This window comes from Bombina bombina, chromosome 2 (assembly GCF_027579735.1).
Source record: "Bombina bombina isolate aBomBom1 chromosome 2, aBomBom1.pri, whole genome shotgun sequence".
Taxonomy (NCBI): domain Eukaryota; kingdom Metazoa; phylum Chordata; class Amphibia; order Anura; family Bombinatoridae; genus Bombina; species Bombina bombina.
In genome coordinates, this window is record NC_069500.1 from 927,084,401 (window position 1) to 927,111,767 (window position 27,367).

A 27,367-nucleotide genomic window follows, 5' to 3' on the forward strand; every position below is an offset into this window, starting at 1 on the left:
CAGGAGACTTTCCTCCTGATTCCATTGTCCCTGAGCCTTCAGAGAATTCCAGACAGTGCCCCAACCTAGTAGGCTGGCGTCTGTTGTTACAATTGTCCAGTCCGGCCTGCTGAATGGCATCCCCCTGGACAGATGTGGCCGAGAAAGCCACCATAGAAGAGAATTTCTGGTCTCTTGATCCAGATTCAGAGTAGGGGACAAGTCTGAGTAATCCCCATTCCACTGACTCAGCATGCACAATTGCAGCGGTCTGAGATGTAGACGTGCAAAGGGTACTATGTCCATTGCTGCTACCATTAAGCCGATCACCTCCATGCATTGAGCTACTGACGGGAGTTGAATGGAATGAAGGACACGGCATGCATTTAGAAGCTTTGTTAATCTGTCTTCTGTCAGATAAATCTTCATTTCTACAGAATCTATAAGAGTCCCCAAGAATGGAACTCTTGTGAGAGGAAAGAGAGAACTCTTCTTTTCGTTCACTTTCCATCCATGCGACCTTAGAAATGCCAGAACTAACTCTGTATGAGACTTGGCAGTTTGAAAGCTTGAAGCTTGTATCAGAATGTCGTCTAGGTACGGAGCTACCGAAATTCCTCGCGGTCTTAGTACCGCCAGAAGGGCACCCAGAACCTTTGTGAAGATTCTTGGAGCCGTAGCCAATCCGAATGTTAGAGCTACAAACTGGTAATGCCTGTCTAAGAAGGCAAACCTTAGATACCGGTAATGATCTTTGTGAATCGGTATGTGAAGGTAAGCATCCTTTAAATCCACTGTGGTCATGTACTGACCCTTTTGGATCATGGGTAAGATTGTCCGAATAGTTTCCATTTTGAACGATGGAACTCTTAGGAATTTGTTTAGGATCTTTAAATCCAAGATTGGCCTGAAAGTTCCCTCTTTTTTGGGAACCACAAACAGGTTTGAGTAAAACCCTTGTCCTTGTTCCGACCGCGGAACCGGATGGATCACTCCCATTAATAACAGATCTTGTACACAGCGTAGAAACGCTTCTTTCTTTATCTGGTTTGTTGACAACCTTGACAGATGAAATCTCCCTCTTGGGGGAGAGAATTTGAAGTCTAGAAGGTATCCCTGAGATATGATCTCTAGCGCCCAGGGATCCTGAACATCTCTTGCCCAAGCCTGGGCGAAGAGAGAGAGTCTGCCCCCCACTAGATCCGGTCCCGGATCGGGGGCCCTCGATTCATGCTGTCTTTGGGGCAGCAGCAGGTTTCCTGGCCTGCTTGCCCTTGTTCCAGGACTGGTTAGGTTTCCAGCCTTGTCTGTAACGAGCAACAGCTCCTTCCTGTTTTGGTGCAGTGGAAGTTGGTGCTGCTCCTGCTTTGAAATTCCGAAAGGGACGAAAATTAGACTGTCTAGCCTTAGCTTTGGCTTTGTCTTGAGGCAGGGCGTGGCCCTTACCTCCTGTAATGTCAGCGATAATTTCTTTCAAACCGGGCCCAAATAAAGTTTGCCCCTTGAAAGGTATATTAAGTAATTTGGACTTAGAAGTTACATCAGCTGACCAGGATTTTAGCCACAGCGCCCTACGTGCCTGAATGGCGAATCCTGAGTTCTTAGCCGTAAGTTTGGTTAAATGTACTACGGCCTCCGAAATGAATGAATTAGCTAGTTTAAGGACTCTAAGCCTGTCCGTAATGTCGTCCAGCGTAGCTGAACTAAGGTTCTCTTCCAGAGACTCAATCCAAAATGCTGCCGCAGCCGTAATCGGCGCGATGCATGCAAGGGGTTGCAATATAAAACCTTGTTGAACAAACATTTTCTTAAGGTAACCCTCTAATTTTTTATCCATTGGATCTGAAAAAGCACAGCTATCCTCCACCGGGATAGTGGTACGCTTAGCTAAAGTAGAAACTGCTCCCTCCACCTTAGGGACCGTTTGCCATAAGTCCCGTGTGGTGGCGTCTATTGGAAACATCTTTCTAAATATTGGAGGGGGTGAGAACGGCACACCGGGTCTATCCCACTCCTTAGTAACAATTTCAGTTAGTCTCTTAGGTATAGGAAAAACGTCAGTACTCGCCGGTACCGCAAAGTATTTATCCAACCTACACAATTTCTCTGGTATTGCAACAGTGTTACAATCATTAAGAGCCGCTAAAACCTCCCCTAGTAATACACGGAGGTTCTCCAATTTAAATTTAAAATTTGAAATATCTGAATCCAATCTGTTTGGATCAGAACCGTCACCCACAGAATGAAGCTCTCCGTCCTCATGCTCTGCAAGCTGTGACGCAGTATCAGACATGGCCCTAGTATTATCAGCGCACTCTGTTCTCACCCCAGAGTGATCACGCTTGCCTCTTAGTTCTGGTAATTTAGCCAAAACTTCAGTCATAACAGTAGCCATATCTTGTAATGTTATCTGTAATGGCCGCCCAGATGTACTAGGCGCCACAATATCACGCACCTCCCGGGCGGGAGATGCAGGTACTGACACGTGAGGCGAGTTAGTCGGCATAACTCTCCCCTCGCTGTTTGGTGAAATTTGTTCAATTTGTACAGATTGGCTTTTATTTAAAGTAGCATCAATACAGTTAGTACATAAATTTCTATTGGGCTCCACCTTGGCATTGGAACAAATGACACAGGTATCTTCCTCTGAATCAGACATGTTTAACACACTAGCAATAAACTTGCAACTTGGTTACAATCTTATTTAACAAAAACGTACTGTGCCTCAAAGAAGCACTAAACGATTAAATGACAGTTGAAATAATGAACTGAAAAACAGTTATAGCATCAATCCTTGAAAACAACACAACTTTTAGCAAAGGTTTGTTCCCATTAGTAAAGTAACAATAATTAAAATTGAAAATAAAAATTACAGAGCAACGTTTTTAATCACAGTCAATATATAAGTCTCACAGCTCTGCTGAGAGAATCTACCTCCCTCCAAAGAAGTTTGAAGACCCCTGAGTTCTGTTAGAGATGAACCGGATCATGCAGGAAATACAAGAGTAACTGACTGGAAATTTTTGATGCGTAGCAAAGAGCGCCAAAAAAACGGCCCCTCCCCCTCACACACAGCAGTGAGAGAGAAACGAAACTGTCACAATTAAAACAAGCAACTGCCAAGTGGAAAAATAATGCCCAAACATTTATTCACTCAGTACCTCAGAAAATGCAAACGATTCTACATTCCAGCAAAAACGTTTAACATAATAAATACCTATTAAAAGGTTTAATGTACTTTTAACAGAGTAATTCCAGTGAAATACCATCCCCAGAATACTGAAGTGTAGAGTATACATACATGTCATTATAACGGTATGGCAGGATTTTCTCATCAATTCCATTCAGAAAATAAAAACTGCTACATACCTCAATGCAGATTCATCTGCCCGCTGTCCCCTGATCTGAAGCTTTTACCTCCCTCAGATGGCCGAGAAACAGCAATATGATCTTAACTACTCCGGTTAAAATCATAGTAAAAACTCTGGTAGATTCTTCTTCAAACTCTGCCAGAGAGGCAATAACACGCTCCGGTGCTATTGTAAAATAACAAACTTTTGATTGAAGTTATAAAAACTAAATATAATCACCATAGTCCTCTCACACATCCTATCTAGTCGTTGGGTGCAAGAGAATGACTGGGAGTGACGTAGAGGGGAGGAGCTATATGCAGCTCTGCTGGGTGAATCCTCTTGCATTTCCTGTTGGGGAGGAGTTATATCCCAGAAGTAATGATGACCCGTGGACTGATCACACATAACAGAAGAAACAGTGTCTTTGTTTGCGTTGGTTGTTTACTTTGGACAGTCTCTTATTAATGCCCTGTGACCTCACTTGTTTTTATAAATAAATTGTTCATTTTTTTTTTATCCACTTCTGAGTTCTTCCATTCGGAGCTTTAATCCATTTGGGACTTCAATCTTTGCCTTCGTCTCTTACTTGGAGCCTTCCTGTGCTTGAAAATCTAAAGCTTGATTTTGAAGCTCTGGAGTATGTGAGTAGATCTCTGCTTTAATTATGAGCTATTCATTATCAGCAAGACTTCACCATATGTGTCCCCCCCCCCCTTTCCCTGAGGTTTTGTCTGGAAACAGCAACAGCAGTTGTCACCCTTTGGGACATTTTGTGCACATCCTTTTGTGCACTATCACATTGTTTTTTTGTGTTTCTGTTTATTGGATTGTGATTTAAGCAAGTTAATATATTGTTTTGTTTCACCTTGATTAGTAAACCATTATTTTACCTGCTCTCATCCAAGGTCATCCAGAAAACTTGGCCTGTTGGAGAGGCTTGAGGACAGGTTTGAAAGCCAGTGCTTTAAAGAATACAATTTCCAACGTTTCAATTTACTTCTATTTCATTTTCTGCATTTCTTGTTATCCTTTGTTGAAAAGCAGGTATATAAGTTCAGGAGTGTACCCGTGTCTGCAGAACTACATGTCAGCAGTTTTAAAACAATGTTATACATTAGCAAGAGCACTAAATGGCAGCTCGATTTCCTGTCATGTAGTGCTTCAGGCTTGTGCACGCTACCTATCTGGATATCTCTTCAATAAAGAATAAAGAAAATTTGATAATAAAAGTAAATTGGACACTTTATTTAAAATTGTATTTTCTATCTGAATCATGCCTTAGATCATTGAGCCCTTAGCCACAGGTTTCAAGTTAGAGATTGCAAAGTCATCTAAAGCCAGCTCTATAGCAGCTTTGTGAAAATGACAAGACTCAGTTTTATTTTTCTCCCTATAAAACCTGGTATTTTGAATTTCTAAATAATTTGTTTTTGTACTTTCCAGTCTAATATCTGGACTGGAACTGTATTTGACTGTATACCCTCACCATCACATACTCCATGCTATGTAATGTGCTGAAACTTACAATCTAGCATCCTGTTGAACAAACTATGGTTGCATGAAAATTGTTTTTTCATAATAAGAATGTAAAAAAATATTGAAACTCATTTTGGAGAGAATAAAAAAAAAAAAATACTTAAAGGGACATAATACTCATATGTTAAATCACTTGAAACTGATGCAGTAGAAAAAGAAGTAATTAAACTGATTAAGCTGACCGGAAAATATCACCTGAGAATCTCTATGTAAAAAAGGAAGATATTTTACCTCACAATTTCCTCAGCTCAGCAGAGTAATTTCTGTGTAAAAAAATTTATACTCAGCTGCTGCCCAGCTGCAGGTAAAAAAAAAAAAAATTAAAAAATGAACTGCAGCCAATCAGCATCAACAGTGCTGAGGTCATGAACTCTTTTACTGTGATCTCATGAGATTTGACTTAACTCTCATGAGATTTCATAGTAAACTGCCTTTAAACTGAATAGGGAAATAACATGAGTGCACGAGGCTCAACCCCTTAGCTGTCCCGGGACAGACATACTGATTTGCCGTTTAGAAGTCCTTTACAATGGGGTGTGGCTACTGAGGAACTTTTGAGGTAAAATATCTTTCTTTTTTACATAGAGATGTTCAGGTGATATTTTCTAGTCAGCATTTTACAGCTATGCTGCATCACTTTCAAGTGTTTCAACATTTGGGTATTATGGCCCTTTAACTGAATTTAAATATTTCAAGTTTTGTAGTGATATCTAACCAAAATACACAATACAGATTTGTTAATCCTATCAAAAAAGATACCCATTTGACATCCTAAAATAAAATTTTAAATTAATAATACAATTTCCCTGCTAGTAAAAATAAATGGCATGCAGATACTCACTACTGTAGTCTCCATATCCATAGTAGTTATAACCAGTGTAATCATAGTTGCCATAACCTCCATAACCCTGATTATTGTATCCATAACTGCTGTAGTTTGGACCCCAGTAGCTACTATATCCTTGACTCCAGCTTGGATTTGAGCCTGTACAATCACCATAATAATAGAGTTAGCAAATGTAATGATATGCAACGTGTACTTAAACATATAAGATGCATTTAAAAATCTATACACACACTTCTTATGTTATATGTGTCTTTAAAAGTCCAAGTAAGAAACAGACAAGAAGACAACAGAAATCATCTAATAAACTACAACTATATTACGTGGCACATAGGCCAAGGAGAACAGGTAAGAATTACAAATTAATTTGAACTCTGGCTAGTGATTTCATACACAATAATTCTAGATAGACATGCATTTGGAAAATAAGAGATTAGGACATTTGAAACCATAAAAGTGCAAGAATTGCACACTCCAATTTGTAAGGAAATTTAAATGTTAGCACTAGTAACCCTGCAAGTGCAACATTGTGCGTTTAACCCCAGCAAAGGGTTTAAAAGTATAATTGAACACTTTGCACTGCAGAGTCAATAGTACTAAAATGAAATTCTCTAACAAATAAGAGCATGTGCGTTTTGCACTATTATGTCCCTTAACCATCAAGATTCTTTTATACACAAATATCTTAAAATAAAATCCCTTACCTCCTCTTCCTCGAGATCTAGAAACGGTTCCTCCTCCTCGTGAACTCCACTGTTGTTGCTGCTGGTACTGTTCCTTTGATAGTGCAACTTTAATTTCACACTAGCAATAAGAGAATGAAAAGGAACAGGATAAATAAGGACAGCTACATAAAATCACACAAAGTTAGAAAGAAGAAAAAAATATATACACAACATTTCACAGCAAAATCATTTCTAACACTGCACATATGTATGTATTTCAACAGTCTTTAAACAAATCCAATATCTAAATATTTAAAAAGGGACAGTCTAGTCAAAATTAATCTTGTATTATTGCATAGGACATGCAATTGAAAACAACTTTTCAATTTACTTTTATCATCAAATTTGCTTTGTTCTTTTGGTATTCTTTGTTGAAAGCTAAACCTAGAAGGCTTGTGCTCATTTCTAAGCCCTTGAAGGCCGCCTCTGACTGTTTTTCATACCTAAACAGTGTTAGTTCATGTGTGTCATATTATATAACACTGTGCTCACTCCCGTGGAGTCATTTATGAGTCAGCACTGATTGGCTAAAATGCAAGACTTTTAAAAGAACAGAGATAAGGGGGCAGTCTGTAGACGCTTAGATACAAAGGTAATCACAGAGGTAAAAAGGTGAATTAAAGGACCACTCAATGCAGTAGAATTGCATAATTAACATAAGTAGTGCATCATAATATACAATGCTTTAAACACCTACTCAGTTTCAAATAAGCAGTAGATTTTTTTTCCTCTCACATTTTCCAGCCCCCTGTATCATGTGACAGGCATCAGCCAACCACAGGACTAGTATATGTATACTATGTGAGCTTGTGCACATGCTCAGTAGGATCTTTTTCTCTAGAAAGGTAGTGTGAGTGTATGCATGTATGTGTGTGTGTGTATGTATATATATATATATATATATATATATATATATATATATATATATATATATATATATATATATATATATATATATATATATATATATATATATATATATATACACACACACACACACACATGTAGCCCTCAGTTTACGCCGGGGTTAGGTTCCAGAAGGAATGGTTGTAAATCGAAACCGTTGTAAATTGAAACCCAGTTTATAATGCAAGTCAATGGAAAGTGAGGGAGATAGGTTCCAGGCCCCTCTTAAAATTGTCATAAGTAACACCCAATACATTATTTTTAAAGCTTTGAAATGAAGACTTTAAATGCTAAACAGCATTATAAACCTAATAAAATAATCACACAACACAGACTTCACTTGCATTTTTCTGCAAACAGTTCTTTCTATGCATTCCAATCTGGACTGATTTATAGACAGGAAGATCTTGTTCCTTTGAAATCTGATCGATAGCTCAGGTCTGGTTAAACGGATTCATTTCAGCTTGCTTGGCTTTGCTGCAACACAAACCGACAGCTCCACCTACTGGCTATTTTAATAAATACACTGCTTCTCAATGCTTTTCAATAGCAGTCACATGACTGGAAAAAAAGGTTGTTATTCTGAAACAGTGTAAATTGAACCGTTGTAAACTGAGGGCCACGTATGTATGTATGTATGTATCATACATACACATATATACACATACACATATATACACATACACACAACTGCACCTCACTGACGAGGCCCATAGGAGGCCGAAACGATTGTCTGGGGTTGTTGCTTCCCTTGTTCAGAGAAGAATTGCCTGGTATTTCGGCGCTGGACTGTCATTGGGCAGAGTCAGACTGATATGCTTCAGGATATTTTTTTTCTCTGTGAAGGGGCATAGTGTGCAAAAAGAACGTGCACCCTGAGGAGTTACAATAAAAATGAACATGCATGGAAGTTATTCCAGCTTCTGTTCTCTCTCTCTCATACATAAGTACATTGGAAAATGCCTTAAAACTGCATGCTCTTTCTGAATCATAAGTTTAATTTTCACTTGTGTCCCTTTAATATAATATAATTTAGTATAGTGTTGGTTATGCAAAACTGGAGAATGGGTAATAAAAAAGGGATCATCTATATTATTTTTTTTTTTAAAACAACAATAATTCTGGGAGTAGACTGTCCCTTAGACACATTTTTAAAATTATGAAGAAAAACAAAAACAAAACACACTTGTATTTAAAAAAGGAACATGCCAGACATCCACATGGTTACAGTTCAGTTTTTTGAATAAAAGCATTTGTAATTTACATGTATTAGCAAAAATGCTTCTCATAAAAGTTATAGCTCTTTCAAATGTTTATTTAAGTATGCACTGTCACCTGCATTTTAAACACAGCACTTGTTCAGATAGCCTAAGGTGCTTGCTTGACTCAGTTTATTAAAGGGACATTACAGTCAAAAATGAAATGCACATAGATTTATTACATATTTGAATAAAAACATATTTACAATATAAATGTATTGGCAAAAATGCTTCTAGTAAAAGTTATCACAGTTTTAGTAGTAAATAATTTCATGTGAAGCATAGCTAGTCACTGCACTCACATTTTAAATAATGCAGCTGCTCAAATCATCAGTGGGGCTTGTATCATGTCAGCAACTAACAAATTGAGTCATTACCAGATGGTACAAGCATCTTAGGCTCTCTGAGCAAGTGCCGTGTTTACACTTAAATACACTTTTGTAACAGCTATAGCTTTTATTAGAAGCATTTTTGCCGATTCCTGTATATTACAAAATTGCTTCTGTTCAATACCGAAATGCACCCATGTGGTTTCCAATTTTGGCTGGAATATCCCTTTAATTTCTGACATGATACAAGCCCCACTGGAGCTCTGAGCAGCTGCAGTATTTACAATGTTGGTGCACTGAGAATATCCAGCGCATCACATGCAGAGAAAAATGCAAAACACTAAAAACATAGTTGTAGCTTTTACTAGAAGCCTTTTTGCCAATATATGTATATTGCAAATGTTTTTATTCAAAGATGTAATACATCAATGTGCATTTTTAAACACTTTCCAATTTACTTCCATTATAAAATTTTGCACAGTATTTTTATATTCACGCTTTCTAGGAAACAAGATCCTACTAAGCATGTGCACAAGCTCAGAGTATACTATACTAGTCTGTGAATGGCTGATATTTCTCACATGAAATTCATGAAAAAGGCTTCTCAACTAGAAAGACAAAGAAATAGCAGTGGCCTTTTGACCTTTGCGCTTGCCAGAAAACAGCACACAAACATACAAGTAAGATGACTGACTAAATTGTTTTGTAGCATGAAAAACGTTAACGCCCTAACCACATCCAAATAGTGCAACAAAGGGTTGGATTAGAGCAAAGGGACAGAACAACAATTTCATGGTTTATATAATTAATAGAAACCACTTGGGGAGGGGATTTCGTCCACAGTATAGCCTTATCCTGATGGAACACCAGATAAGGGGGATCACACTGAAGAGCACATATCGTCAGTAGGAACAACACATTCCAAGATAACCCAATATCAATAGAATGCATAGGCTCAAACAGAATCTTATGCAAAACTCTAAGAACAAGGTTAATACTCCAAGGGGGAGCAATAGGTTTGAAGATTGGTCTAATTCTGGATATAGCTTGAATAAAACGAGTGAGCATATAGGGCAAACGTGCCAACTTCTTATGCAACAAAACTAGCCTTTAGGAGAACTAGCCAAAAGACCCCTTTTCCAAACCTTCTTGTAGAAGCTGAAGAATACGTAGTCTTCACACTGCACCAAGAGAAACCACGTTCTGCACACCAAGAGAGAATCACCTCCCATACCTTGTGATATATACGTCTGGTGACAGGCTGACGTGCCTAAAGCAGGGTATTAATTACAGACTCAGAGAATCCTCTATGAGCTAAAATTGTTAAATATCCATGCAGTCAACCTCAGAGAAAACAGAATTTATGTTTACCTGATAAATTACTTTCTCCAACGGTGTGTCCGGTCCACGGCGTCATCCTTACTTGTGGGATATTCTCTTCCCCAACAGGAAATGGCAAAGAGCCCAGCAAAGCTGGTCACATGATCCCTCCTAGGCTCCGCCTACCCCAGTCATTCGACCGACGTTAAGGAGGAATATTTGCATAGGAGAAACCATATGATACCGTGGTGACTGTAGTTAAAGAAAATAAATCATCAGACCTGATTAAAAAACCAGGGCGGGCCGTGGACCGGACACACCGTTGGAGAAAGTAATTTATCAGGTAAACATAAATTCTGTTTTCTCCAACATAGGTGTGTCCGGTCCACGGCGTCATCCTTACTTGTGGGAACCAATACCAAAGCTTTAGGACACGGATGAAGGGAGGGAGCAAATCAGGTCACCTAAATGGAAGGCACCACGGCTTGCAAAACCTTTCTCCCAAAAAATAGCCTCAGAAGAAGCAAAAGTATCAAACTTGTAAAATTTGGTAAAAGTGTGCAGTGAAGACCAAGTCGCTGCCCTACATATCTGATCAACAGAAGCCTCGTTCTTGAAGGCCCATGTGGAAGCCACAGCCCTAGTGGAATGAGCTGTGATTCTTTCAGGAGGCTGCCGTCCGGCAGTCTCGTAAGCCAATCTGATGATGCTTTTAATCCAAAAAGAGAGAGAGGTAGAAGTTGCTTTTTGACCTCTCCTGTTACCAGAATAAACAACAAACAAGGAAGATGTTTGTCTAAAATCCTTTGTAGCATCTAAATAGAATTTTAGAGCGCGAACAACATCCAAATTGTGCAACAAACGTTCCTTCTTCGAAACTGGTTTCGGACCCAAAGAAGGCACGACTATCTCCTGGTTAATGTTTTTGTTAGAAACAACTTTTGGAAGAAAACCAGGTTTAGTTGATATCAACGGAATGTAAGGGTTCAAACGGAACCCCCTGAAGAACTGAAAGAACTAAGTTGAGACTCCAAGGAGGAGTCAAAGGTTTGTAAACAGGCTTGATTCTAACCAGAGCCTGAACAAAGGCTTGAACATCTGGCACAGCTGCCAGCTCTTTGTGAAGTAACACAGACAAGGCAGAAATCTGTCCCTTCAAGGAACTTGCAGATAATCCTTTCTCCAATCCTTCTTGAAGAAAGGATAGAATCCTAGGAATCTTTACCTTGTCCCAAGGGAATCCTTTAGATTCACACCAACAGATATATTTTTTCCATATTTTGTGGTAAATTTTTCTAGTTACAGGCTTTCTGGCCTGAACAAGAGTATCAATAACAGAATCTGAGAACCCTCGCTTTGATAAGATCAAGCGTTCAATCTCCAAGCAGTCAGCTGGAGTAGGACCAGATTCGGATGTTCGAACGGACCTTGAACAAGAAGGTCTCGTCTCAAAGGTAGCTTCCATGGTGAAGCCGATGACATATTCACCAGATCTGCCTACCAAGTCCTGCGTGGTTACGCAGGAGCTATCAAGATCACCTACGCCCTCTCCTGATTGATCCTGGCTACCAGCCTGGGGATGAGAGGAAACGGCGGGAATACATAAGCTAGGTTGAAGGTCCAAGGTGCTACTAGTGCATCTACTAGAGTCGCCTTGGGATCCCTGGATCTGGACCCGTAGCAAGGAACCTTGAAGTTCTGACGAGAGGCCATCAGATCCATGTCTGGAATGCCCCACAGTTGAGTGATTTGGGCAAAGATTTCCGGATGGAGTTCCCACACCCCCGGATGCAATGTCTGACGAATCAGAAAATCCGCTTCCCAAGTTTCCACTCCTGGGATGTGGATTGCAGACAGGTGGCAGGAGCGAGTCTCCGCCCATTGAATGATTTTGGTCACTTCTTCCATCGCCAGGGAACTCCTTGTTCCCCCCTGATGGTTGATGTACGCAACAGTCGTCATGTTGTCTGATTGAAACCGTATGAACTTGGCCCTCGCTAGCTGAGGCCAAGCCTTGAGAGCATTGAATATCGCTCTCAGTTCCAGAATATTTATCGGTAGAAGAGATTCTTCCCGAGACCAAAGACCCTGAGCTTTCAGGGATCCCCAGACCGCGCCCCAGCCCATCAGACTGGCGTCGGTCGTGACAATGACCCACTCTGGTCCGCGGGAGGTCACCCCTAGCGACAGGTTGTCCAGGGACAGCCACCAACGGAGTGAGTCTCTGGTCCTCTGATTTACTTGTATCTTCGGAGACAAGTCTGTATAGTCCCCATTCCACTGACTGAGCATACACCATTGAAATGGTCTTAGATGAATGCGCGCAAAAGGAACTATGTCCATTGCCGCTACCATCAAACCTATCACTTCCATGCACTGTGCTATGGAAGGAAGAGGAACGGAAGGAAGTATCCGACAAGAGTTTAGAAGTTTTGTTTTTCTGGTCTCTGTCAGAAAAATCCTCATTTCTAAGGAGTCTATTATTGTTCCCAAGAAGGGAACTCTTGTCGACGGAGATAGAGAACTCTTTTCCACGTTCACTTACCATCCGTGAGATCTGAGAAAGGCCAGGACTATGTCCGTGTGAGCCTTTGCTTGAGGAAGGGACGACGCTTGAATCAGAATGTCATCCAAGTAAGGTACTACAGCAATGCCCCTTGGTCTTAGCACCGCCAGAAGGGACCCTAGTACCTTTGTGAAAATCCTTGGAACAGTGGCTAATCCGAAAGGAAGCGCCACGAACTGGTAATGCTTGTCCAGGAATGCGAACCTTAGGAACCGATGATGTTCCTTGTGGACAGGAATATGTAGATACGCATCCTTTAAATCCACCGTGGTCAAGAATTGACCTTTCTGGATGGAAGGATTGTTCGAATGGTTTCCATTTTGGACGATGGAACCTTGAGAAACTTGTTTAGGATCTTGAGATCTAAGATTGGTCTGAACGTTCCCTCTTTTTTGGGAACTACGAACAGATTGGAGTAGAACCCCATCCCTCGTTCTTTTAATGGAACAGGATGAATCACTTCCAGAAGATAACCTTGGAAGACTATTTCTAGCGCCCAAGGATCCAGAACATCTCTTGCCCAAGCCTGAGTGAAGAGAGAGAGTCTGCCCCCCACCAAATCCGGTCCCGGATCGGGGGCCCGCATCTCATGCTGTCTTGGGAGCAGTGGCAGGTTTCTTGGCCTGCTTTCCTTTGTTCCAGCCTTGCCTTGGTCTCCAGGCTGGATTGGCTTGAGAAGTATTACCCTCCTGCTTAGAGGACGTAGCACTTGGGGCTGGTCCGTTTCTGCGAAAGGGACGAAAATTAGGTTTATTTTTGGCCTTGAAAGACCTATTCTGAGGAAGGGCGTGGCCCTTGCCCCCAGTGATATCAGAGATAAACTCTTTCAAGTCAGGGCCAAACAGTGTTTTCCCCTTGAAAGGAATGTCAAACAATTTGTTCTTGGAAGACGCATCCGCTGACCAAGATTTTAACCAAAGCGCTCTGCGCGCCACAATAGCAAACCCAGAATTTTTCGCCGCTAACCTAGCCAATTGCAAGGTGGCGTCTAGGGTGAAAGAATTAGCCAATTTAAGAGCACGAATTCTGTCCATAATCTCCTCATAAGAAGAAGAATTACTAATAATCGCCTTTTCTAGCTCATCGCACCAGAAACACGCGGCTGTAGTGACAGGGACAATGCATGCAATTGGTTGTAGAAGGTAACCTTGCTGAACAAACATCTTTTTTAGCAAACCTTCTAATTTTTTATCCATAGGATCTTGGAAAGCACAACTATCTTCTATGGGTATAGTGGTGCGCTTGTTTAGAGTAGAAACCGCCCCCTCGACCTTGGGGACTGTCTGCCATAAGTCCTTTCTGGGGTCGACTATAGGAAACAATTTTTTAAATATGGGGGGAGGTACGAAAGGTACACCGGGCCTGTCCCATTCTTTATTAACAATGTACGCCACCCGCTTGAGTATAGGAAAAGCTTCGGGGGGCCCCGGGGCCTCTAGGAACTTGTCCATTTTACATAGTGTTTCTGGAATGACCAGATAATCACAATCATCCAAATTGGATAACACCTCCTTAAGCAGAGCGCGGAGATGTTCCAACTTAAATTTAAAAGTAATCACATCAGGTTCAGCTTGTTGAGAAATTTTTCCTGAATCTGAAATTTCTCCCTCAGACAAAACCTCCCTGGCCCCCTCAGACTGGTGTAGGGGCCCTTCAGAAACAATATCATCAGCGGCCTCATGCTCTTCAGTATTTTCTAAAACAGAGCAGTCGCGCTTTCGCTGATAAGTGGGCATATTGGCTAAAATGTTTTTGATAGAATTATCCATTACAGCCGTTAATTGTTGCATAGTAAGGAGTATTGGCGCGCTAGATGTACTAGGGGCCTCCTGTATGGGCAAAACTGGTGTAGACGAAGGAGGGGATGATGCAGTACCATGCTTACTCCCCTCACTTGAGGAATCATCTTGGGCATCATTTTTACTAAATTTATTATGACATAAATCACATCTATTTAAATGAGAAGGAACCTTGGCTTCCCCACAGTCAGAACACAATCTATCTGGTAGTTCAGACATGTTAAACAGGCATAAACTTGATAACAAAGCACAAAAAAACGTTTTAAAATAAAACCGTTACTGTCACTTTAAATTTTAAACTGAACACACTTTATTACTGCAATTGCGAAAAAGTATGAAGGAATTGTTCAAAATTCACCAAAATTTCACCACAGTGTCTTAAAGCCTTAAAAGTATTGCACACCAAATTTGGAAGCTTTAACCCTTAAAATAACGGAACCGGAGCCGTTTTTATATTTAACCCCTTAACAGTCCCTGGAATCTGCTTTGCTGAGACCCAACCAAGCCCAAAGGGGAATACGATACCAAATAATGCCTTCAGAAAGACTTTTCTATGTATCAGAGCTCCACACACATGCAGCTGCATGTCATGCTGTTCTCAAAAACAAGTGCGCCATACCGGCGCGAAAATGAGGCTCTGACTATGATTAGGGAAAGCCCCAATAGAATAAAGTGTCTAAAACAGTGCCTGCCGATATTATTTTACAAAAAATACCCAGATTAAATGATTCCTCAAGGCTAAATATGTGTAAATATGATCGATTTAGCCCAGAAAATGTCTACAGTCTTAATAAGCCCTTGTGAAGCCCTTATTTACTGTGTGAATAAAAATGGCTTACCGGATCCCATAGGGAAAATGACAGCTTCCAGCATTACATCGTCTTGTTAGAATGTGTCATACCTCAAGCAGCAAAAGACTGCTCACTGTTCCCCCAACTGAAGTTAATTCCTCTCAACAGTCCTGTGTGGAACAGCCATGGATTTTAGTAACGGTTGCTAAAATCATTTTCCTCATACAAACAGAAATCTTCATCTCTTTTCTGTTTCAGAGTAAATAGTACATACCAGCACTATTTTAAAATAACAAACTCTTGATTGAATAATAAAAACTACAGTTAAACACTAAAAAACTCTAAGCCATCTCCGTGGAGATGTTGCCTGTACAACGGCAAAGAGAATGACTGGGGTAGGCGGAGCCTAGGAGGGATCATGTGACCAGCTTTGCTGGGCTCTTTGCCATTTCCTGTTGGGGAAGAGAATATCCCACAAGTAAGGATGACGCCGTGGACCGGACACACCTATGTTGGAGAAATCTACATTTTGATAAAAGAAGGGACCCTGAGCTAGAAGTCATGGAGGAGCAGACTACATTCTTAGGAGGTCCTGCATGGGTATAAGCTATAAATCTTACACACAGATCTGTGAAACATGATCCTGAGATGTTTCACAGATCTATGTGTACGATTTATGTCCGATGAGTGCAAAGGCTAAGCAAAATGCCGGGTGACAGTGAGGAGGGGCGGGGAGTGAGATAGCAGCAAAGAATTACACAACACAGAAGAAAAACGGCTCATTAAGTTTAAGCTGCCTTGTGGATGTTTGCAGCTCTTCAGATTCATGCACAGAAACTCACAGCTCCATTAAAGTTTCAGCAGCAAATGCCAGGTAGTTAGATAGGGACTTCATCCCTGTAAGCACGCTAGTTAGGGAGCGAGGATAATTTCCTAACTAGTGTCTACTACGTCCGTATTCATATACAGTGAAAGCACTTCAATCTTCTGTCTCATTTTTAGCAGCATTAGCAGAAAAATAGCTAATGCATGTATATGGCAAAATGTATCTACATTGAAAGCTTTATTTTCTAGTCAATATTTTTTTGATGTATAATGTCCCTTTAAGAAAAAATGATTCGTAGAAAAATTACTCCTGTACGAGAAACAAGAGAACTCTTTTCCAGATTTATTTTCCAACCAAGAGTTGGAAAATAGCAAAGTAACTTCTTTGTGTGAATAGTCGCTAAATGTAAACATGGCACTTGAACCAATATGCTGTCCAAGAAAAGAACCATCGCAATGCCCTGTAATCTGATCACAGCAAGAAGAGCCCCAGTACCTTTGTGAATAATCTAGGCGCCATGGCCAAACCAAAAACAAAATTTATGCTTACCTGATAAATTTCTCTCTCTTGTGGTGTATCCAGTCCACGGGTTCATCCATTACTTGTGGGATACCAATACCAAAGCTTTAGAACACGGATAAAGGGAGGGACAAGGCAGGCACTTAAACCAAAGGCACCATTGCCTGCAAGACCTTTCTCCCAAAAATAGCCTCCGAGGAAGCAAAAGTATCAAATTTATAGAATTTAGAAAAAGTATGAAGCGAAGACCAAGTCACCGCCTTACAAATCTGTTCAACAGAGGCCTCATGTTTAAAAGCCCATGTGGAAGCTACCGCTCTAGTAGAATGAGCTGTAATTCTTTGAGGAGGCTGCTGGCCAGCAGCCTCATAAGCTAAATGGATTATGCTTCTCAGCCAAAAAGAAAGAAGTTGCCAAAGCCTTTTGGCCTTTCCTCTTTCCAGAGTAGACGACAAACAATGCAGATGTTTGACGAAAATCCTTAGTAGCTTGCAAATAAAACTTTAAAGCACGAACCACGTCAAGATTGTGTAACAGACGTTCCTTCTTTGAAGAAGGATTAGGACACAGTGACGGAACAACAATTTCCTGATTGATATTCCTATTAGATACTACCTTAGGAAGAAACCCAGGTTTGGTACGTAAAACTACCTTATCTGCATGGAAGATCAGATAAGGGGAATCACACTGCAAGGCAGATAACTCTGAAACTCTTCGAGCCGAAGAGATAGCTACTAAAAACAGAACTTTCCAAGATAAAAGCTTGATATCTATGGAATGCAAGGGTTCAAACGGAACCCCTTGAAGAACTTTAAGAACTAAATTTAAACTCCATGGCGGAGCAACAGGTTGAAGCACAGGCCTGATTCTAGCCAAAGCCTGACAAAACGCCTGAACGTCTGGAACATCAGCCAGGCGCTTGTGCAAAAGAATAGACCAAGCAGAAATCTGTCCCTTTAAGGAACTAGCCGATAATCCCTTTTCCAATCCTTCTTGGAGAAAAGATAGTATCCTAGGAATCCTGACCTTACTCCACGAGTAACCCTTGGATTCACACCAATGAAGATATTTACACCATATCTTATGATAGATTTTCCTGGTGACAGGCTTTCAAGCCTGAATCAAGGTATCAATGACCGACTCAGAGAAACCACGTTTTGATAAAATCAAGCGTTCAATCTCCAAGCAGTCAGACGCAGAGAAAACATAATTTATGCTTACCAGATAAATTTATTTCTCTTGTAGTGTGTTCAGTCCACGGGTCATCCATTACTTATGGGATATATTCTCCTTCCCAACAGGAAGTTGCAAGAGGATCACCCAAGCAGAGCTGCTATATAGCTCCTCCCCTCACATGTCATATCCAGTCATTCGACCGAAACAAGACGAGAAAGGAGAAACTATAAGGTGCAGTGGTGACTGGAGTTATAATTTTAAAATTTAGAACCTGCCTTAAAAAGACAGGGCGGGCCGGGGACTGAACACACTACAAGAGAAATAAATTTATCAGGTAAGCATAAATTATGTTTTCTCTTGTTAAGTGTGTTCAGTCCACGGGTCATCCATTACTTATGGGATACCCATACCAAAGCTAAGTACACGGATGAAGGGAGGGACAGGGCAGGAACATTAAACAGAAGGAACCACTGCCTGTAGAACCTTTCTCCCAAAACCAGCCTCAGAAGAAGCGAAAGTGTCAAATTTGGAAAAAGTATGAAGTGAAGACCAAGTTGCAGCCTTGCAAATCTGTTCAACAGAGGCCTCATTCTTAAAGGCCCAGGTGGAAGCCACAGCCCTAGTGGAATGAGCTGTAATTCTTTCAGGAGGCTGCTGTCCAGCAGTCTCATAGGCTAAACGTATTATGCTACGAAGCCAAAAAGAGAGAGAGGTAGCCGAAGCCTTTTGACCTCTCCTCTGTCCAGAGTAAACGACAAACAGAGAAGAAGTTTGTCTAAAATCTTTAGTTGCCTGTAAGTAGAACTTCAGAGCACGGACCACGTCTAGATTATGCAAAAGACGTTCCTTCTTTGAAGAAGGATTAGGACATAATGATGGAACAACAATCTCTTGATTGATATTCCTGATAGAAACAACCTTAGGTAAAAACCCAGGTTTAGTACGCAGTACTACCTTGTTTGAATGAAAGATCAGATAAGGAGAATCACAATGTAAGGCAGATAACTCAGAGACTCTTCGAGCTGAGGAAATAGCCATCAAAAACAAAACTTTCCAAGATAAAAGCTTAATATCAATGGAATGAAGGGGTTCAAACGGAACACCCTGAAGAACTTTAAGAACCAAGTTTAAGCTCCACGGAGGAGCAACAGCTTTAAACACAGGCTTAATTCTAGCCAAAGCCTGACAAAAGGCCTGGACGTCTGGATTCTCTGCCAGACGTTTGTGTAAAAGAATAGACAGAGCTGAAATCTGTCCCTTTAGCGAACAAACCTTTTTCTAAACCCTCTTGTAGAAAAGCCAATATCCTAGGAATCCTAACCTTACTCCATGAGTAACTCTTGGATTCGCACCAATATAAATATTTACGCCATATCTTATGGTAAATTTTTCTGGTCACAGGTTTCCGAGCCTGTATTAATGTATCAATAACCGAATCCGAAAACCCCCGCTTAGATAGAATCAAGCGTTCAATTTCCAGGCAGTCAGCCTCAGAGAAATTAGGTTTGGATGGTTGAAAGGACCCTGAATTAGAAGGTCCTGCCTCAGAGGAAGAGACCATGGTGGACAGGACGACATGTCCACTAGGTCTGCATACCAGGTCCTGCGTGGCCACGCAGGCGCTATCAGAATTACCGATGCCCTCTCCTGTTTGATCCTGGCAATCAGTCGAGGTAGCAACGGAAATGGTGGAAACACATAAGCTATGTTGAAAGCCCAAGGGGCTGCTAATGCATCTACCAGCACCGCTCCCGGGTCCCTGGACCTGGATCCGTAACAAGGAAGCTTCGCGTTCTGGCGAGATGCCATGAGATCCAGATCAGGTTTGCCCCAACGACGAATCAGTTGAGCAAATACCTCCGGGTGAAGTTCCCACTCTCCCGGATGAAAAGTCTGGCGACTTAGGAAATCCGCCTCCCAGTTCTCTACGCCTGGGATGTAAATCGCTGACAGGTGGCAAGAGTGAGACTCTGCCCAGCGAATTATCTTCGAGACTTCCAACATCGCTAGGGAACTCCTGGTTCCCCCTTGATGATTGATGTAAGCCACAGTCGTGATATTGTCCGACTGAAATCTGATGAACCTCAGTCTTGCTAACTGAGGCCAAGCTAGAAGAGCATTGAATATTGCTCTTAATTCTAGAATGTTTATTGGAAGGAGTTTCTCCTCCTGAGTCCACGAACCCTGAGCCTTCAGGGAATTCCAGACTGCTCCCCAGCCTAGAAGGCTGGCATCCGTTGTTACAATCGTCCAATCTGGTCTGCGAAAGGTCATTCCTTTGGACAGATGAACCGGTGACAACCACCAGAGAAGAGAATCTCTGGTCTCCTGGTCCAGATTTAGCAAAGGGGACAGATCTGAGTAATCCCCGTTCCATTGACTGAGCATGCATAGTTGCAGCGGTCTGAGATGCAGGCGCGCAAATGGCACTATGTCCATTGCCGCGACCATTAAGCTGATTACCTCCATGCACTGAGCTACCGATGGGCTTGGAATGGAATGAAGGACACGGCAAGCATTGAGAATCTTTGATAACCTGGACTCAGTCAGGTAAATCTTCATCTCTACAGAATCTATATGAGTCCCTAGAAAAGGAACCCTTGTGAGTGGTAACAGAGAACTCTTTTCCACGTTCACTTTCCACCCATGCGACCTCAGAAATGCAAGAACTATCTCTGTATGAGACTTTGCATTCTGAAAACTTGACGCTTGTATCAGAATGTCGTCTAGGTACGGAGCCACCGCTATGCCTCGTGGTCTTAGTACCGCCAGAAGTGAGACCAGAACCTTCGTAAAAATTCTCGGGGCCGTGGCTAACCCGAAGGGAAGAGCCACAAACTGGTAATGCCTGTCTAGAAAGGCAAACCTTAGGTACCGATAATGATCTTTGTGAATCGGTATGTGAAGGTAAGCATCCTTTAAGTCCACTGTGGTCATATATTGACCCTCTTGGATCATGGGTAGGATGGTTCGAATGGTTTCCATCTTGAACGATGGTACCCTTAGGAATTTGTTTAAGATCTTTAAGTCCAAGATTGGTCTGAAGGTTCCCTCTTTTTTGGGAACCACAAATAGATTTGAGTAAAATCCTTGTCCCTGTTCCGATCGCGGAACTGAGTGGATCACTCCCATGATTAAGAGGTCTTGTACACATTGTAGAAATGCCTCTCTCTTTACTAGGTTTGTTGATAACCTCGAAAGATGAAACCTCCCTTGTGGAGGAGAGGTTTTGAAATCCAGAAGGTATCCCTGAGATATAATCTTCAACGTCCAGGGATCCTGCACATCTCTTGCCCAAGCCTGGGCGAAGAGAGAAAGTCTGCCCCCCACTACATCCGTCTCCGGATAGGGGGCCCTGTCTTCATGCTGTCTTAGGGGCGGAAGTAGGCTTTCTGGCCTGCTTGCCCTTGTTCCATGAATGGTTGCCTTTCCAACCCTGTCTGTAACGAGCAGTAGTTCCTTCCTGTTTTGGAGGGGAGGAAGTTGATGCTGCTCCTGCCTTGAAGTTACGAAAGGCACGAAAATTAGACTGTTTGGCCTTTGGTTTGGCCCTGTCCTGAGGAAGGGCGTGGCCCTTACCTCCCGTAATGTCAGCAATAATTTCCTTCAAGCCGGGCCCGAATAAGGTCTGCCCTTTGAAAGGAATGTTAAGTAGCTTAGACTTGGAAGTTACATCCGCTGACCAGGATTTAAGCCAGAGCGCTCTGCGCGCCTGTATGGCGAATCCGGAATTTTTAGCCGTAAGTTTGGTTAGATGTACTACGGCATCTGAAACAAACGCATTAGCTTGCTTAAGGGTTCTAACTTTGCTCAAAGCCTCATCCAATGGCTCTGTGCAAATCGCCTCTTCCAGAGACTCAAACCAGAATGCCGCTGCAGCCGTGACAGGCGCAATGCATGCAAGAGGCTGCAAAATAAAACCCTGTTGAACAAACATTTTCTTAAGATAACCCTCTAATTTTTTATCCATTGGATCTGAGAAAGCACAGCTATCCTCCACCGGGATAGTGGTACGCTTGGCTAAAGTAGAAACTGCTCCCTCCACCTTAGGGACCGTCTGCCATAAGTCTCGTGTGGTGGCGTCTATAGGAAACATTTTTCTGAATATCGGGGGAGGGGAAAAAGGCACACCGGGCCTATCCCACTCCTTACTAATAATTTCTGTAAGTCTTTTTGGTATAGGAAAGACGTCAGTACACACCGGTACCGCATAGTATCTATCCAACCTACACAATTTCTCTGGGATTGCCACCGTGTCGCAATCATTCAGAGCCGCTAATACCTCCCCTAGTAACACACGGAGGTTCTCAAGCTTAAATTTAAAATTTGACATTTCTGAATCCGGTCTCCCCGGATCAGAACCGTCACCGACAGAATGAAGCTCACCGTCCTCATGTTCTGCAAATTGTGACGCAGTATCAGACATGGCTCTCGTGTCATCAGCGCGCTCTGTCCTTAACCCAGAGCTATCGCGCTTGCCCCTTAATTTGGGCATATTATATAATACTTCTTTCATAACATTAGCCATATCATGTAAAGTGATTTGTAAGGGCCTAGATGTACTTGGCGTCTCAATCCTACGCATCTCCCGAGCGGGAGACACAGGTACTGACACGTGAGGAGAGTTAGGCGGCATAACTTCCCCCTCGTTGTCTGGTGATAGTTTATCGGTACAGATTGACTTTTATTCAAAGCAATATCAATACAATTGGTACACATCGTTCTATTGGGCTCCACATTGGCTTTTGAACATGATGAACAAACAGTTTCCTCTGAATCAGACATGTTTAAACAGACTTAGCAATGAAACTAGCAAGCTTGGAAATCACTTTCAATAAGTTTACAAGCAATATAAAAAACGCTGCAGCGCTTCAAAAATACAGATATAATTAAACAATTCTTAACAAGAAGTGTAATATTAGCAGAGGATTGCACCCATTAGCAAAAGGATGATTAACCCCTCAATACCCAAAACGGATATCAATTAAGATTTAACGCTTTTAATCACAGTCAAGCACACTGTCACAGATCTGCTGTGACTGATTACCTCCCTCAAAAATGAATTTTGCAGACCCCTGAGCTCTCTAGAGACGTCCTGGATCAAGGAGGAAGAAGCAGGAAGACTGTGCTAGAATTATAACTGCGCAACAAGGCGCTAAAACAAGGTCCCTCCCACTCCTATCACAACAGTGGGAGCCCTGATATAACGGTTTCCATGCAGAAAATATATGTCAGCCATGTGGAAATAAAATCATGCCCAAAGAGATTTATCACCAAAGTACCTCACAAAAACGAATAACATGCCAGTAAACGTTTTATTAAAAAATAACATTTTCCAATGTCATGCAAAGTTATCACTAAGCCTGCTACCAGTCGCTACCACTGCAGATAAGGCTTAAGTATTATTTCAGTTTTAACAGTATTTTCTCAGTCAAATTCTAGTCCCTAGAATATAACTCGACTGCGCATACATTTATCAGCCTGATACCAGTTGCCACTACTGCATTTAAGGCTGTACTTGCATCATACGGTAACAGCAGTATTTTCTTAGTCAATTCCATTCCCAGAAAATAATGTACTGCACATACCTCATTTGCGGAGGACCCCGCATGCTATTCCCAGTTTCTGAAGTTACCCCACTCCTCAGAATGTCGAGAACAGCCAGTGGATCTTAGTTACGCCTGCTAAGATCATAGAAAAAAAACGCAGGCAGTTTCTTCTTCCAAATACTGCCTGAGATAGAAAAACAGCACACTCCGGTGCCATTTAAAATAACAAACTTTTGATTGAAAAATAGTTAAGTAAAAACTCCAGCTCCTCTCGCGACCTCCTCCTCTGTTGAGGGTTGCAAGAGAATGACTGGATATGACATGTGAGGGGAGGAGCTATATAGCAGCTCTGCTTGGGTGATCCTCTTGCAACTTCCTGTTGGGAAGGAGAATATATCCCATAAGTAATGGATGACCCGTGGACTGAACACACTTAACAAGAGAAATTAGATTTGGATGTTTGAATGGACCTTGGAGTAGAAGGTCCTGCCTCAGCGGCAGAGTCCATGGTGGAGAGGATGACATGTCCACCAGATCCGCATACCAAGTCCTGCGTGGCCACGCAGGAGCTATCAAAATCACTGAAGCTCTCTCCTGCTTGATCTTGGCAATCAGATGAGGGAGGAGAGGAAACGGTGGAAACACATAAGCCAGGTTGAAGGACCAGGGCACTGCTAGAGCATCTATCAACGCTGCCTGGGGATCCCTTGACCTGGACCCGTAACAAGGAAGCTTGGCGTTCTGACGAGACGCCATCAGATCCAGTTTTGGTTTGCCCCAAAGTTGAATCAGCTGGGCAAATACCTCCGGATGGAGCTCCCACTCCGCCGGATGAAAAGTTTGCCGACTTAGAAAATCCGCCTCCCAGTTCTCTACTCCTAGGATATGGATAGCTGAGAGATGGCAAGAGTGAACCTCAGCCCATAGAATAATCTTGGAAACCTCCATCATTGCCAGGGGACTCCTTGTTCCCCCCTGATGGTTGATACAGGCTACAGTCGTGATATTGTCCGACTGAAATCTGATGAACTTGGCCGCAGCTAGTTGAGGCCAAGCCTGAAGAGCATTGAATATCGCTCTTAGTTCCAGAATGTTTATCGGAAGGAGGGCTTCCTCCTGAGTCCACGAACCCTGAGCCTTCAGGGAGTTCCAGACCGAGCCCCAGCCCAGTAGGCTGGCATCTGTCGTCACTATAGTCCACTCTGGCCTGCGGAAACTCATTCCCCTGGACAGATGGACCAGAGATAACCACCAGAGAAGAGAATCCCTGGTCTCTTGATCCAGATTTAACAGAGGAGACAAATCTGTGTAGTCCCCATTCCACTGGTTGAGCATGCAAAGTTGCAGTGGTCTGAGATGTAGGCAGGCAAACGGAACTATGTCCATTGCTGCTACCATTAGGCCGATCATTTCCATACACAGCCATTGATGGCCGAGAAGTGGAATGAAGAGCACGGCAAGAAGTTAGAAGTTTTGATATCCTGACTTCTGTCAGAAAAATTTTCATTTCTACTGAATCTATCATTACCTAGGAAGGAAAAGAGAGAGAACTCTTTTCTATGTTCACTTTCCACCCGTGAGACCTCAGAAAGGCCAGAACAATGTCCCTAAGGGACTTGGCGATTTGAAAAGTCGAAGCCTGAATCAGAATGTCGTCTAGGTAAAGGGCTACCGCTATGCCCCGCGGCCTTAGAGCCGCCAGAAGGGACCCTAGAACCTTCGTAAAGATTCTTGGTGCCGTGGCTAACCCGAAGGGAAGAGCCACAAACTGGTAATGCCTGTCTAGGAAGGCGAACCTGAGGAACTGATGATGATCTCTGTGAATCGGAATGTGGAGATAAGCATCCTTTAAGTCCACGGTAGTCATATTGAACCTCCTGGACCATAGGGAGGATGGTTCCGATTGTCTCCATCTTGAAGGATGGGACCCTGAGAAATTTGTTTAGGATCTTGACATTCAAGATAGGTCTGAAAGTTCCCTCTTTTTTGGGAACTATAAACAGGTTTGAATAAAAACCCAGCCCCTGTTCCTCTCTTGGAACTGGGTGGATCACTCCCATAACCAGTAGGTCTTGAACGCAACGTAAGAATGCCTCTCTTTTTATCTGGTTTACAGATAGTTGTGAGAGATGAAATCTCCCCTTTGGAGATGAACCTTTGAATTCCAGAAGATATCCCTGGGAAACAATCTAGCACCCAGGGATCCTGGACGTCTCTTGCCCAAGCCTGGGCGAAGAGAGAAAGTCTTCCCCCTACTAGATCCGGTCCCGGATCGGGGCTACTCCTTCATGCTGTCTTAGAGGCAGCTGCAGGTTTCTTGGCCTGCTTCCCCTTGTTCCAAGCCTGGTTAGGTCTCCAGACTAGTTTGGACTGGGTGAAATTTTCCTCTTGTTTTGCATTAGAGGAAACTGAGGCTGCGCGCCACTCTTGAAGTTTGGGTCCTCTTATTGGACCTATCCTGAGGAAGGGCGTGACCTTTTCCTCCAGTAATATCAGAAATGATCTCCTTCAGACCGGGGCCGAATAGGGTCTGTCCCTTGAAGGGGATGTTAAGAAGCTTAGACTTTGAAGTAACGTCTGCTGACCAGGACTTAAGCCATAGCGCCCTACGCGCCAAAATGGCAAAACCTCTATTCTTAGCCGTTTGTTTCGTTAACTGAAAAACGGCGTCAGAAATAAAGGAATTAGCTAACTTAAGAGCTTTAATCCTGTCTAGAATGTCATCTAGCGGAGTCTCCACCTGCAGAGCCTCCTCAAGAGACTCGAACCAAAAAGCCGCTGCAGCAGTAATAGGGGCTATGCATGCAAGAGGCTGGAGAATAAAACCTTGATGAATAAAAATTTTCTTAAGGAGACCCTCCAATTTTTTATCCATAGGATCTAGGAAAGCACAACTGTCCTCGACGGGGATAGTTGTACGCTTAGCTAGGGTAGAGACTGCTCCCTCCACCTTAGGGACCGTCTGCCACGAGTCCCGTACGGCGGCATCTATGGGAAACATCTTTTTGAAAACAGGAGGGGGAAGAGAACGGCACACCTGGTCTATCCCATTCCTTAGTAATAATTTCCGAAAACCTCTTAGGGACTGGAAAAACAGTGTAAACAGGCACTGCAAAGTATTTGTCCATTTTACACAATTTATCTGGAACCACAATGGGGTCACAATCATCCAGTCGCTAAAACCTCCCTAAGCAATAAGCGGAGGTGTTCAAGCTTAAATTTAAACGCTGTCATTTCAGAATCAGACAGAGTAAAACAGTACAACGTCGGTAACGTTTAAAAATAAACTTTTGATTGAAGGTAAAACTACACTAAGTCACCACATATCTCTTGATACTTCCTATCTTGTCGAGAGCTGCAAGAGAATGACTGGGGGTGGCAGTTAGGGGAGGAGCTATATAGACAGCTCTGCTGTGGGTGATCCTCTTGCAGCTTCCTGTTGGGAAGGAGAATATCCCACAAGTAATGGATGAACCCGTGGACTGGATACACCTTACAAGAGAAAGGAAGTGCTGTGAACTGGTAAGGTCTGTCCAGGACGGCAAATCTGAGATACTGATAGTGATCTCGATCAATTGGAATGTGAAAGTACCCAATCCTTCAGGTCTATGGTAATTATGAATTGTCCTTGGAGAACAAGAGAAAGAATGGATCTGATGGTTTCCATCTTGAATAACGGAATAGGTGTTATTTGCCGCGGTTGGGCACTTGTATTAGGTAGGGGGACTGTAGTAGAGCAGATGTGCAGACTGTAATTTGCAATGCATGCATTTATTTGCATCAAATAATGTAGCAGAAATATCATGTTCAGTCTCCAAACAGTGTGACACAGTGGCGGCTCTGGAGATGGAGAGTCTACCAGAAAAAAGGAAATTTATTCTTACCTGATA

The 27,367-nt window shown here is 42.3% G+C and overlaps 1 protein-coding gene across 6 annotated transcripts in view; it reads right to left on the minus strand.

Annotated features, from left to right (window-relative positions):
* HNRNPD (heterogeneous nuclear ribonucleoprotein D) overlaps nucleotides 1-27,367 on the minus strand; it is a 119,507-nt gene that overhangs the window by 10,396 nt on the left and 81,744 nt on the right. For all 6 annotated transcript variants that reach the window (XR_008400700.1, XM_053703352.1, XM_053703351.1 and 3 more), the window contains exons 5-6: nucleotides 6,417-6,516; nucleotides 5,710-5,853 (exon numbers count right to left, since the gene is read on the minus strand). Coding sequence is in view for 5 of the 6 variants with exons in the window: in XM_053703352.1 (XP_053559327.1) it covers nucleotides 5,710-5,853; nucleotides 6,417-6,516 (244 nt within the window). In the remaining variant the exon portion in view is untranslated. The remainder of the gene's footprint in view (nucleotides 1-5,709; nucleotides 5,854-6,416; nucleotides 6,517-27,367) is intronic.